At 40.4% G+C, this 12,401-nt stretch overlaps 1 protein-coding gene across 1 annotated transcript in view; it reads right to left on the bottom strand.

The window, feature by feature from the left end:
• Positions 1-549: 549 nt before the first annotated feature.
• GPC1 (glypican 1) overlaps positions 550-12,401 on the bottom strand; it is a 470,368-nt gene continuing 458,516 nt past the window's right edge. Inside the window, exon 9 of the mRNA XM_029615484.1 lies at positions 550-4,979. Coding sequence (XP_029471344.1) covers positions 4,756-4,979 — 224 coding nt within the window. The 3' untranslated portion in view covers positions 550-4,755. The remainder of the gene's footprint in view (positions 4,980-12,401) is intronic.

Below are 12,401 nucleotides of genomic sequence, written 5' to 3'. Positions count from 1 at the left end.
CACAATGGCAGAAACATCACTTGGTTACACAGGATAATCAAATGTCCTCTTTTGTTATTATTTGATATTTAGTCCATGTATATAACAACTTTCTATGTTCACCTTCAGATTTATTCATCTTTGCTCATAAGCTCACTTAACATAAAATGTAGCAAATGTCACTTTTTGCATCCTAACACTGTCACAACCAGGTTTCATAAAGCATATGAATGTTATGTATATTCATTTTTCAAGGGACCAAAACTGTGCGTACCTAAGGCACTTTTTAAAAAATTGCCACAGTGCCTCATACTTGCTATAAAATTGGCATCTGCATTATGAGTGCAAGATTAACTAGCCTAGGAAAGAATCACCATCAGGACCCTTTTTGTCTGAAGCGATCCCAGAGCTACGTCAGGAATATGGCTCTGTTTTTAATTAAAGGGCTTCTGGCAAATGACCAATGATGTCTCCATCTCTGCCGTACTCTTGCTTGTCATGACTTCAGCCATCAAATGATTTGATTTTGGTGGTGTCATACAATTGCTTTACATCATTACACAGCAATTACTCTACTACCTGATGCCTCTGGATTCCATTCACTTCTCTTTTTTTTTTTTCATTTTGTGCAGTAAGAGTATAAAAAAATGTTTTTAGAAATTGACCTGGGGATATGACCAAGAAGGCAGGTAACAAGTATATACAAACAATCTGAACGACAATGGATTATTTACATTTAATTGTGTCTATTTTTTTTTAGTTTAAGTACTTGGTTGTGTAAGCTCCTGCTCACTTATTCTGTACTACTGCACTTGAACAACTGAGTATTTTGTCATCAAGTCCATCCTACCACTGTTTTAAATGTAATACATGTACCACCTGGCTAATGTATTACTGTTTTAAATGTAACACATGTACCAATCTGGCTAATGATTAGTTTCCAATTTTTCTTTAGGATTTTCTGTTTCAAGAATTGACTTTGAAATGTCTTGCCTTTGGTGTTACCTTAATAGGTCACACTTCTGCTAGTAAATCAACTTATTTAGAAATACAAGCTATGTATAGTCATTATGGACCCGGCACATGTAACTGCCCCTTTCCTTTGCTTAGGATTCAGTGTTAGGTTACTAAATCTATTGGCAGGATGAACTTCTCATAGTTTAGAAAAAACTTAAAACATTGTAGAGCTGTGTGTGTGTGTCTGTGAGTATACACATATAGCTAATAGATATATAAACTGAGGAGAATATGATGCAAAAGTATTCAATATATTTAACTTATTCTGTATTTAAAATCATATTAATTTGAGCAATAAGAATCTGAATTTGTCTGTCTAAATGTTTTTTTTTTCAATTCAGAATAAATGCAAGCAATACCCCCAAGTGCTATTAGAAAGACTGGCAATTATCTGATTAATAACTACATGCCTACAAATAGAAATTCTACTCCCATAACAAGGACCCACCTGTACATTTTTAACTAAAATGACTATCGTAAATTAAACCACGAACACAGGGCAGTTTTTTCACCTCATCTTGACCTTTTTTTTTTTTTTTTTTTTTTTAATCTTATCTCCAAGTACTATGGGACATGTAGTGCTTTTTAAATTGCAACTTTAGCAGCCTGATTTAATAAAGTAAGCTCATACTTGACTGCACAAAGATGTAAGTTATTAACACATTTTTGTGAATGGGCTACATCGGCTAAAGTATAAGCTGTGTTAAAATCAGCCGTTCACACGTGTTAATAACATGCGTTACAGCAGCTGATTTGTTACGCGCTTTTCTGAATAGACCAGTAAGACTACAGAACCACAAGTGCTTAGGCATAATACAAAGGCAGGACCAGATAAAAATATGTGCTCATGTCATCCTCTGGATATATATCATTTCAGACATGTCTTAGAAACATGATACAATATATATTTCTCCATTTTCCCAGCCCCTGATTACTCTGATAGAATATATTTAATGTTTCCAAGATGTATAAATACCTTCTCTCTATATTAATTTATTACTTATCATTGCACTTTTTTTTTTTATAAATTGCAAATAGAATTATGCCTTTCACGATTTTGTTAGGCAATTTACCTCAAGAGATTATTTTTCTTTTTATAATTAAGAAACAGACTTGAAAGTTTAAAAAGTAAAACAAAGCCTCCAATGTCTTCTAATGGACTTTTCCGAGAGATCATGACAATAGTAGACAAAAGCATAAAAAGAGAGCCTAGAATTTAATTTCCCTGCAAGCAAAAATACTATAGCTAACGAGCATATTGAGGATCAGAAATGAACTGGGCACATCTATATTTATCATCTGCAAAAGAATTAGAATATCCAGATTTACTGGTTTTATTCTACCTACTAAAATGCTTACATTTGGTAAATTTCTTAATTCAAGATGAATTTAGCCACTATTTTAAACCCCTCTGTTTAAACAAGATCATTGACAGGCAGATGATGTGTGGCTGAGTTTCAGATCACATAAGGGATTGGAAGCTTACACATATCATCATCATCATCATCATCTTTCCATAAATCATATCGTAAACCAATGAAAGAGATTGCTGCCTACAAAGAATCCAGTTTTCTCCAGGTCCAATATGGCTACTAAAACTCTGGCGATACTAAAGAATAGAAATAAATATATTTTTTCTGCTTTTTATCTGTGAAAAGTGGTATCATCTTATTTTCGAGTAATTTTCTCTTGTCTAAAAATAAATACATGCAAATTCTGACAAAATGTGGACGATATCAATAAAACAAGGGGTTCTGTATTCACTTTTGTCTATAAATCCATTTGTCACAGTCTCCCCTACAAAACCCTTGAGAGGCACACCGTAAATATGAAAGCCTTAAAAATAGTTTAAGAAATGAAATCCTGGTATCTGAATCTACTAATGTGATGAGCTAAGAAAGCAGAAAACATTCATTAAAAAACAATCTGTCTCCAAATTCAATTAGTTTCACTACTAACTGTTTACAAGATGAGACTTCAAAGAAATCTGCAATAATCTTTTTTGACCAAAAAGCCTATTGATGAAGATTATTGTTGTCAATATTATTAAAATAAATTTGCCTTTTACCGTTCACAAATCTTTCAAATTTCAACTCTCATGCATATTTTCATCTTAATGTTGCATATTAGGTATTACAATTATAGATTAGACCATTTACATCTTAAAATGTCTTTCTGAATATCATGCAAAGTCACTGTAAAGTAGGAGAGTTGTTTAGTTGCCAACTTGCCATTAATATAACATTATTATAATGCCTTAAAAGAAAACTATACTTCCCCTACACTGTGTAATGCTTCAAAAGGTTCATATGACAAATAGGAATATCTTCTCCCTATTACACGGAAATGGCTATTTTTGGAGCCAGTCCTGTGACTCAGGCCATAGCATTGTGCGCTGTGGTGTCAGGGGATCCGTGCTTGGACCAGCAGCTATCAGGGACAGGCAAAGCTGGGCATACAGCGGAGCGAGAGAAGACATAGACTGCTATTGGGGTGGCCTTTGGTGGCAGTGCTTGGTGCTGAGGGGTATACCCTTGGAGGTGCCAATCCCCTAGGTCAGGCCACCCAGGCGTACCATCTAAGCTAGAAAGAAGCAACAAAGAATGTGGGATTTAAGGGGGAAGATCATTTTGTTTCTGAAATTCTTTTAAGGTATGCCCATTAAATACTGGAAATGAATATGTTAGCAGGAGTCACAAAATCACATCCTGAGCTAATCTGTGACTCTGCCCTGAACCTGGCTTCTCCCAAGCATATAGGAGAATTCAAGCAAACAGTTTAAAGAGTTTCAAAAATAATGAAAGCAAAATATGCAGGGCTGCCCATGGCTCAGCCATAGCTCTGTGATACAGGAAGCTCAAGTCTTAAGTCTCCAATCTGGCAGCATTCAGGCAAGTCATGGTGATCCACCTGAGCTCGTGGAAGGGGAAGGAAGACTACTTCTGCCAATGTGGTGACCTCTACAACCCAAGATCAGTGGAAAAGGTTAATCTCAGAGGAGACATCCTCCAGCCCTTGACCAGTTCAGGATTCAGTGCTGCAGAGGGGGGCCTGGGAGAGTTATAAACTGGGAAAAAAATGACGAGGGTAGTAAAAAAATGAACTGCTGGACAGTGCATGGTGGGTGCAGCTTTCATTTAAGGCAGAATTCCTTCGTGGAGTTTACTATTTTAATATCAGACTAACTAACCAGTCTGAAAGTCCTACATCTAAGGGATTGAACAGAATTGTCTCTTTGCCTGCTTTAGAAAATACAGCGGATAATCGCTTAACACATAGCACACTCCTGAACACAATCCTGACTATAGCTGATTCCCTCAGTCTTTATTTGTTAGTTAACAGATCTATTACTTTATAGGTTTTGATACTCAGGATAGTAATATGTTTAATTGTTTTGTCGTTCGACATTGTACTGTATAACAGTATCAGGTATTTGCATATTCCACTGCAGGCATTGAATGATGTCCTTCTCAGGACAAAACCAAACTAGCAGAGGCCAGCTGCAGCCTAGGCCCTTCAGAGCCTCTTTGTGGCAACAAAAAAAAAAAAAGAAATTTAAAAATGAGGTACGGAAAGAAGGACCTAGGATTCGTAAAAAGTAAAAGACCAGCTCTAGCACTGCCAGATCTCACACTCAATCTAAATACTCCTCCCCAAACCCCACCCCCAATTCTTGCCAAGATGAAAAAAGTCCAATTTAGTTTTTGGCAAAGTTTAAGACCTCGGCCATAGTCCTTCTCCTCTGGCTGTGCAAGTGAATTACCGCCTTAAGTGCTGTGTTGCGAGAAGAGTCCCGGAGAGGAGGAGAAGGAAGCTGGAAGGCTGGAATCTGCTGCTCCTGCTGTTTCCCTGCACGCCCCGTCCAGATTGCTTAGGAATGCCGTGTGTTTCTGGTTTTCTGGTGCTGGGGTTTTTGGAAAGTTTTTTGCCACAAACGTCATCAACGCAACCATCGCCGCTTCCAGAACCACTAATGTCGTCACCTGCAGTGAATGAAGTTAATGTATATTAAAACTAGCAAGCTTAGATACATTCTCGCATGGAGTGGGCTCCTATATATTATAAATAGATATTAATATGCTGCCAATTAATATGTGGGAATGGGGTGGGAAAAGGGTCCCCAAAGTGGTTGCAGAGTAATTACAATAGGCCTCATAAATACCAATGAGGCCTAGCTTGATGTTACCCAGGTAGAGAGTCCATCAAGCTAGGTTGAGAGAACATTGCCCAAATCTCATCTTGGAGTGAGTTTCCTCACTCCGAGGGTCATCAAATGTTCACAAGAGACCACTGTTCTGTTCGTACATCTAACATTGAATGTCAAAGGGGCCCCTAACCCCCTACACTGATACCTAAACCTCACCTTGAGTTACTAGGTGGGACTACCATAGGGATACAAATACCTATCTAGGGTGATGACATTATGGCCAGTCTCAGTCTCTCTCTCTCTCTCTCTCTCTCTCTCTCTCTCTCTCTCTCTCCCTCCCTCCCCCCCCACCCAGAGGTCCCTGATGGTTGCTCTGGGAGCTTCATCTAAATAGGCCTTGCAGTAGATATCACACAAGGCAATAAAACCTTACCACCCAGTCATGGCAGCTAACACAATTCAAAAAGGTGTTGTTAAGTCTGTGCGATAGCTCTTCACAGGCAAACCCAGCCCACTCCTCATATTTGCATTGCACCATATGATATGGTGCTATCACATGCGTTAACAGAGATTTTCGCATGCGCTAAGCCCTTAACACATGCAAAAAAGCCTTAGCGCATTTTGATAAATGACCCCCTTTGTTCCTATTTGAAATGCAGGTTCATGAAACATCAAAATAAGGGTAAACAAAAAAGTTGTAGATAACTTTTATCAGACTAACTTAAAACATCTGTGACTAGTTGTGCTCCTTTTATTAGTTCAGTAGAGAAACAGAGCCATTACACTTGGTTTAATTAGTGCAGAGTCAGCTGGCCTTAGGTTGTCTAATAGGCCATTACAACTCAATAAAGCAGGGCTTTCAAAACCTGTCTTGGGGACCCCCACAACCAGTTGGGTTTCCTCGAGATCCACAATGAATATGCATGAGATAAATTTGTATACATGGAAAACCCAGTATATGCAAATTAACTCCCATATGCATTGTGGATATCCTGGAAACTCAATTGGTTGTGGCATCCTCTGGACAAGTTTTGGAAGCCCTGGAATACCGGGAAACATGGCGGGAAGAGAGTGGGGGAGGTTGACGGAGATGACTGTGATAGTATAACTTTACTGTTCATAGTCTATTTCTGATAGTGGGTGAGAAAACCAGTGGTCCTTTTGTATTTGTTTCAAAGTGTTTGGTCATCTTAATTTCAAATGTCTTGCGTTTCTGTGTACTCTTGAAATTCTCTTTAAGTATCCTGATTGTGAGGTTGCCAAGGGAGTGATCTTCCTTTGAGAAATGTTCATCTACTGAGCCGTCACTTTGTTCTTCCCTGAAATGTGTTATGTATGTGAAGGTTTATGCTTATCCTTCATGTTTTACTTTTTTCATTCTAAATATGGTAGTTTCCAATTCCAGCAGCTGCATTGGTGGAATTTCTGTAGGCTGTGGTACCTTTTATTTGAGCAATAAATGAGCTTTTGAGCAGTCCATGAGCTTTTGAGACATCTCAAGAATGGACCGGTGGAGTCTCAAAAGCTCATTAACTACAACATTTGTTTATCCTGATTGTAATAGGCAACTTTGAAGACTATGTACTAAAGATTTTCTACCATGGTGTGTTTATCAGGAAAATGTTTAGTACATAGGACTCTTCATATGTAAAAATACTTCTGGCTTTCTATACTGCCTTTATCTAGACAGAAGTATAATGCTAATTACAACAACAATTTACACATATGCTTGCAGACACTTCAGGAGGTAGAAGCCTGCAGATAAGTTTGTGGCATCTGAACTGAATGACTACTACTAAATGGGAGATGGAGATGAGAGAAGGCAGGCGCTAGAGATATGTGGTGCCCAGGGCAGAGCACATAACAACATAAGAAATGCTGTACTGGGTCAGAGCAAAGGCCCATCAAGCCCAGCATCCTGTCTGTGACAGTGGCCAATCCAGGTAAAAAATACACAATAGGATCCAATCCTTCTTGCTCATAATGGGATAAGCAGTGACTTCGCCAAGTCTACATGGCTAATAGTGGTTTATGGACTTTTCCTCCAGGAACTTGTCCAACCCCTTTTTAAACCCAACTATGCTGCTTTCACCACATACTCTGGCAACAAATGCCACAATTTTTGTGCACTGAGTGAAAAAATATTTTTCCAATTTATTTTAAATGTTCTATGGAGTGTGCCCTAATCCTAATACTATTGGAAAGGGTAAATAACTGTTCCCTATTTAATCATTTCATTCCACACATAGTTCTATAGACATCTATCATATCTCTTTCAGTCATCTCTTCTCCAGGTTGAAGAGCTGTAACCTGTTTAGCTACACAGGGAAGCCATTCCAGCCCCTTTATCATTTTGGTCATCCTTCTCTGTACCTTTCCTAGTTCTGTTATATCTTTTTTGAGATGAAGGGTTCAAAATTACACACAATGCTCAAGATGCTGTCGCACCATGGATCACTACATAGGCATTATGATTAGGGATGTGCCTTCATTTCTTTTTGATTGAGTGTGCTCTAATTTTTTAGTACACCAAAAATCTCAAACGATCATCTAAGAGGGTTCAAATCTAGAACATCAATCATATATTACTGAACCCAATGTATAATTCTAATAAATTTCACTGCAATGTATACATATATGAAATCCACTCAAATTATATTAAGGTGAAAGGTGGCGGTTTCATACGCTCTTGTGGCAGGACCCATCCAGATTATTCCATCCTTTAAATTTAATAAACGCACCAACCTTCCACCTCTTTTTTTGTGTATTATGTCCAATGCTGTGAAATTTATAAAATATTATTGTGCTCTTGTGACTTAATTAACTTCTACAACTTTAAATATGCCATGATCGGCATTCTTATATATAAATACAGACCACCTGAACGTTACTTAGCTGCAAATGAATGGCATCTTCCTTCACTTATTCATTGAACCCGACTTGTGCAAGTTTCGAACAAAATCCTTCTTCAGGAGTTGCAAACTTTCTCTTTTTTTTCTTTCTTGTGTGCAACAAAGCCTCCTCACCAGCGTCTTAATTTTTTTCCCTTTTTTTGTCTGCAGCAAAGCCTCCTCACCAGCGTCGCGCAGACCGCCATTTAAGACGCTGGTGAGGAGGCTTTGCTGAACACAAAAAAGAAAAAGAGAAAGTTTGCAACTCCTGAAGAAAGATTTTGTTCGAAACTTGTGCAAGTCGGGTTCAATGAATAAGTGAAGGAAGACGCCATTCATTCGCAGCTAAGTAACGGTTCGGGTGGTCTATATTTATATATAAGAAAGCCGATCATGGCAAATTTAAAGTTGTAGTAGTTAATTACGTCACAAGAGCACGATAATATTTTATAAATTTCACAGCATTGGACATAATACACAAAAAAAGAGGTAGAAGGTTGGTGCGTTGATGATTAAATTTAAAGGATGGGATAACCTGGATGGATCCTGCCACAGGAGCGTATGAAACCGCCACCTTTCACTTTGATATAATTTGAGTGGATTTCATATATGTATACATTCAGTGAAATTTATGACAATTATACATTGGGTTCAGTAATATATGACTAATATTTTAGTAAGCATGAATTAATTTAGTGCACACTATAACAATTAGTATGACTATATTAAAACGGTGTGTACTAAATGGGATTTAGTGTACACAAAAAATTTAGTACACTCTAAATCAAAACAAAATGAAAAAAATAACACGACACAAAAACCCTCAAAAATGAAACAAAAAAAAGAAAGATTTTTGCCTGCATATCACTAATTATGATAGCTTCTGTTTTATTTTCTGTTTTTTTCCTAATAATACCAAAACATTCTATTTGGTTTTATGACCGTTGCCCCACACTGAGCTATGGATTTCAAAGAGTTGTCCACGATGACTCCAAGATCCTTTTCCTGTTTGGTGATACCTAATACAGAACCCAGTATTGGGGGCCTGTAGTTTGGATTATTTTTCCCTATATGCATCACTTTGCACTTAAATTTCACATTAAATCTCATATGGCATTTAGACACTCAGATCCTAAGTCTTACAAAGTCCTCTTGCAAGTCCTTATAATCAGCTCGTGATTTAACTACTTTGAATTATTTTGTGTCATCTGCAAATCTGATCACCTCACTCATTGCTCCCTTTTCCACAATATTTATAAATATATTAGAAAGCACCAGTCCCAGTACAGATCCCCTTCATGTACGCTGAGTGCTGATGACCTAAACTTTATAACTATACAGGCGAACCACCCCTTATTTATTCACAGGTTTTTTTGAATACATGGTGTTGTAATATTCATGTTTTTTTACTTTAACATGCATCTGTTTTCAAAGGAATCATCTAATGTTAGGGAGAAACCTATTATTACTGGCCAAAGCTGGTAAGGAGAGTTATGCCAAGGTAAGCTGCATAGAAAGTTTGATCGCTTATCAATTACAAAACATATTCTTTTATTTAAAAGCATCTTTAGATGACCCAACTTGCTTATTTATCTGACTAACGTTAGATCGATTTAAAATAAAATTACTACCATTTACAACCTGCTACAGTTATTCTTTGTATAACTGAAATATGGCTGTTGGAAACAAGGCCAAACTTTAAATCGGCCATGTGCGTAAGAAACGTGGGTTACACGCGTGGCCGGGTCTTGCGCGTGCTGTGCGCATTTTGAAAGGGGCCAGGCCATGCGCAGGACCCCTGTTATGCGCAGATGTGCCAGACCCAGAAAAAGGGATGGTCCGGGGGACAGGGAGGGGAGGGGCTGGAGGCAGCTGGTAGAGCGGCCATTTGCTGCTGTGCCAGGGAAGTGCGCACCGGCCAACCGGAGCAATAAGCAACAAAACAAGAAAAAGGGAAAGGTAGGATAAAGAGTTTAGGGGTGGGGAGAAGGGGGAGGGAGTATGGGTAGGGGGGTGGGGAAGTTCCCTCCCAGTCCGCTCCTTAATTGGAGCGGACTGGGAAGGAACTGGGAAAAGGGACCATCGTGTCGCCGCACGTAAATAAAAAATTTACCCTCCTGCATGTGCGAGTCGCGGGTCGCGCACACACGCGAGCCTGGATGTTAAAATCTACCGCGTATGTGTTTTGTCACGATCACGCCCCTCCGCTCAGCACACTGTGTGGGCTTTGCTGGGCCTCAGGACTCCCTCTCCACTCACATACCACTGTCTGTCCACTCGCACAGCTCCTGCACACCGCTGCTATGGACTCCTCCAAGTCTCTAGTCAGAGTGCCAGGCCTAGTCCTGGCACTCCCAAACAGTACACAGAAAAAGGTCTTTATCACAAAAGGGTTTAATGTGATCCTGTAGCCTCACCGGCTGCAGTCCTGTAATAATGCCTGGTTGTCCTTACAAGCCCCAAGCCTAACCACTTAGGTTCTCCTTAACAAGCCCAGAGTTAAACAGCTTTTAAAACCATAATTCCCTTCCAACCTTTCTCCTACATCCATTTACCAACACAGGATTTACCATCCCCCAACATCCTGGTTATTCCACCTCCATAGAGGAACAGCTGGAGCTTTCCTCTCCCCAGCTTACCTCCATCTCCTCCTCCTCTGACTCTGAGGAGCCGGGCTTTTGTGGCCAGCTCCACCATGGCGGCACGCCCTCTTCCTCAGCTTCCATGGGTTCTGCTGAGTCATAGGGATCAGTCCCTATTTCCTCCACCTGTTCCTGCTCACCCTCCAGCCAGGGGTCAGGTGCCGGTTCAGGGAACCTGGGAAGTGTAGTCTTTGTTGCTTTCCTCAGCGCCCTCCGGTGGATAGATTTGGTACTGCCCACTTCTGCTTTTCTATATCCAGGCTGTTTCTGCCCCTGGCCAGGTCGTACTGCATCACAGCTTGCACACGGCCATTGTATTTTATAGCACGGGCGCCGGCGTACACGTGTTATAAAATAGGAGGGGTGCAAGGACATATGTGGCGGATTTTAAAAACCACACATGCATGCGTTTGGGGGGGTAATTTTCGCTAAGTGTGCGCGGCGGCACAATCAGGCCTCCCCAAGTTCCCATCCTGTCTGCTCTTTAATTGGAGTGGACTGGGAGAGAACTTCCTTACCCTACTACCTAACCTTTCTCCCTCTTCCCCTCTCCTCCCTGCCCCTAAACCTAACCTAAGTAACCCCAAATGTTTTATTTCGGTATTTACTGCTCCTCTGGAGCAGAAGTAACCTGTGTGCGCCAGCCAGTTTCCGGCATGTGCTTCGTCGGGACACCCAGCCCAGGGTCTGCCTCTTCTGAGAGGCCCGGCTCTTCTGCGCGTATGGGCGGTTACGTGCATGGCCGGGCCCTTTAGAAAATGCACGCGGTGCGTGCATGGCCCAGCCATACACATAACCAGCAATATTTGCATGTGCGGGCCTTTGAAAATGTAATTGTATTTGTCGAGGCTTCGTTTCTAGTACTAAATTCATACTGATTCTGCTTGACATCTTGGCTGCGATCAATACCTTCAATCATATAATACTAATTGCACAACTATCTGCCATAGGTATTTTAGGAATCAGGTTCAACTTGCTCAACTCATTTCTCTCTGAGAGATCTTAACAGGTGAGATGTGGCTCGCAGGACTCTGGTGCTCGCCGCCAACAGGGCTACCACAGGGTTCACCTCTCTCAGCCGCATTATTCAATATTTACATCAGTCCATTTATAGACTATTGTCAAGGGGGCCGATGCAATATTAAATGTGGAAAGTGGGTGCTGACTTTTCAATAAACAAATTAGGCGTTCGCGCTAGCAAGGAGGCGCTAGAGTCACTTGTGCGACCTTAGTGCCTCCTTGCTAATGCGTCCCCGCAGTTACCGGCGGTTTGACGGTTATGAACACAGACGCCAATAACTGCAGTCAGCCGGTTATGAAAACCGACGCCGAGCATATCGGCGTCAGTCTTCAATGCGACCGGCTGAGGTTCTTTTTTTTTTTTTTTACTTTTAAAGAAGTACAGAAAGGCAGTTTTTTCTGTACTTTTTTAAATGTGCTCAGCTATTAACGCCTGCTCCAGGCAGGCGTTAATAACTGAGCGATAAATGTGCGTCAGAGATGCACATTTATTTTTTGGCATTTGAAGTGAATGGGTAATAGCCTCATTCACATGCATTTGCATGTGATGAGCGCTATCTCATACACTCCACATTGGACGCGCATTAAATAGGCACTAATCCTCCTATTGCATTAGGGGGTGGATAAGCGCCGATTTAACCCGCGTCTAACTGCGGGTTATACAGTGCACTCAGCTGAGTGCACTGTATTGCACTGGCCCCAAGG

The sequence above is a fragment of the Rhinatrema bivittatum genome, chromosome 9 (genome assembly GCF_901001135.1).
Source record: "Rhinatrema bivittatum chromosome 9, aRhiBiv1.1, whole genome shotgun sequence".
NCBI classification, from domain to species: domain Eukaryota; kingdom Metazoa; phylum Chordata; class Amphibia; order Gymnophiona; family Rhinatrematidae; genus Rhinatrema; species Rhinatrema bivittatum.
This window is presented reverse-complemented; position numbering and strand designations above follow the sequence as displayed.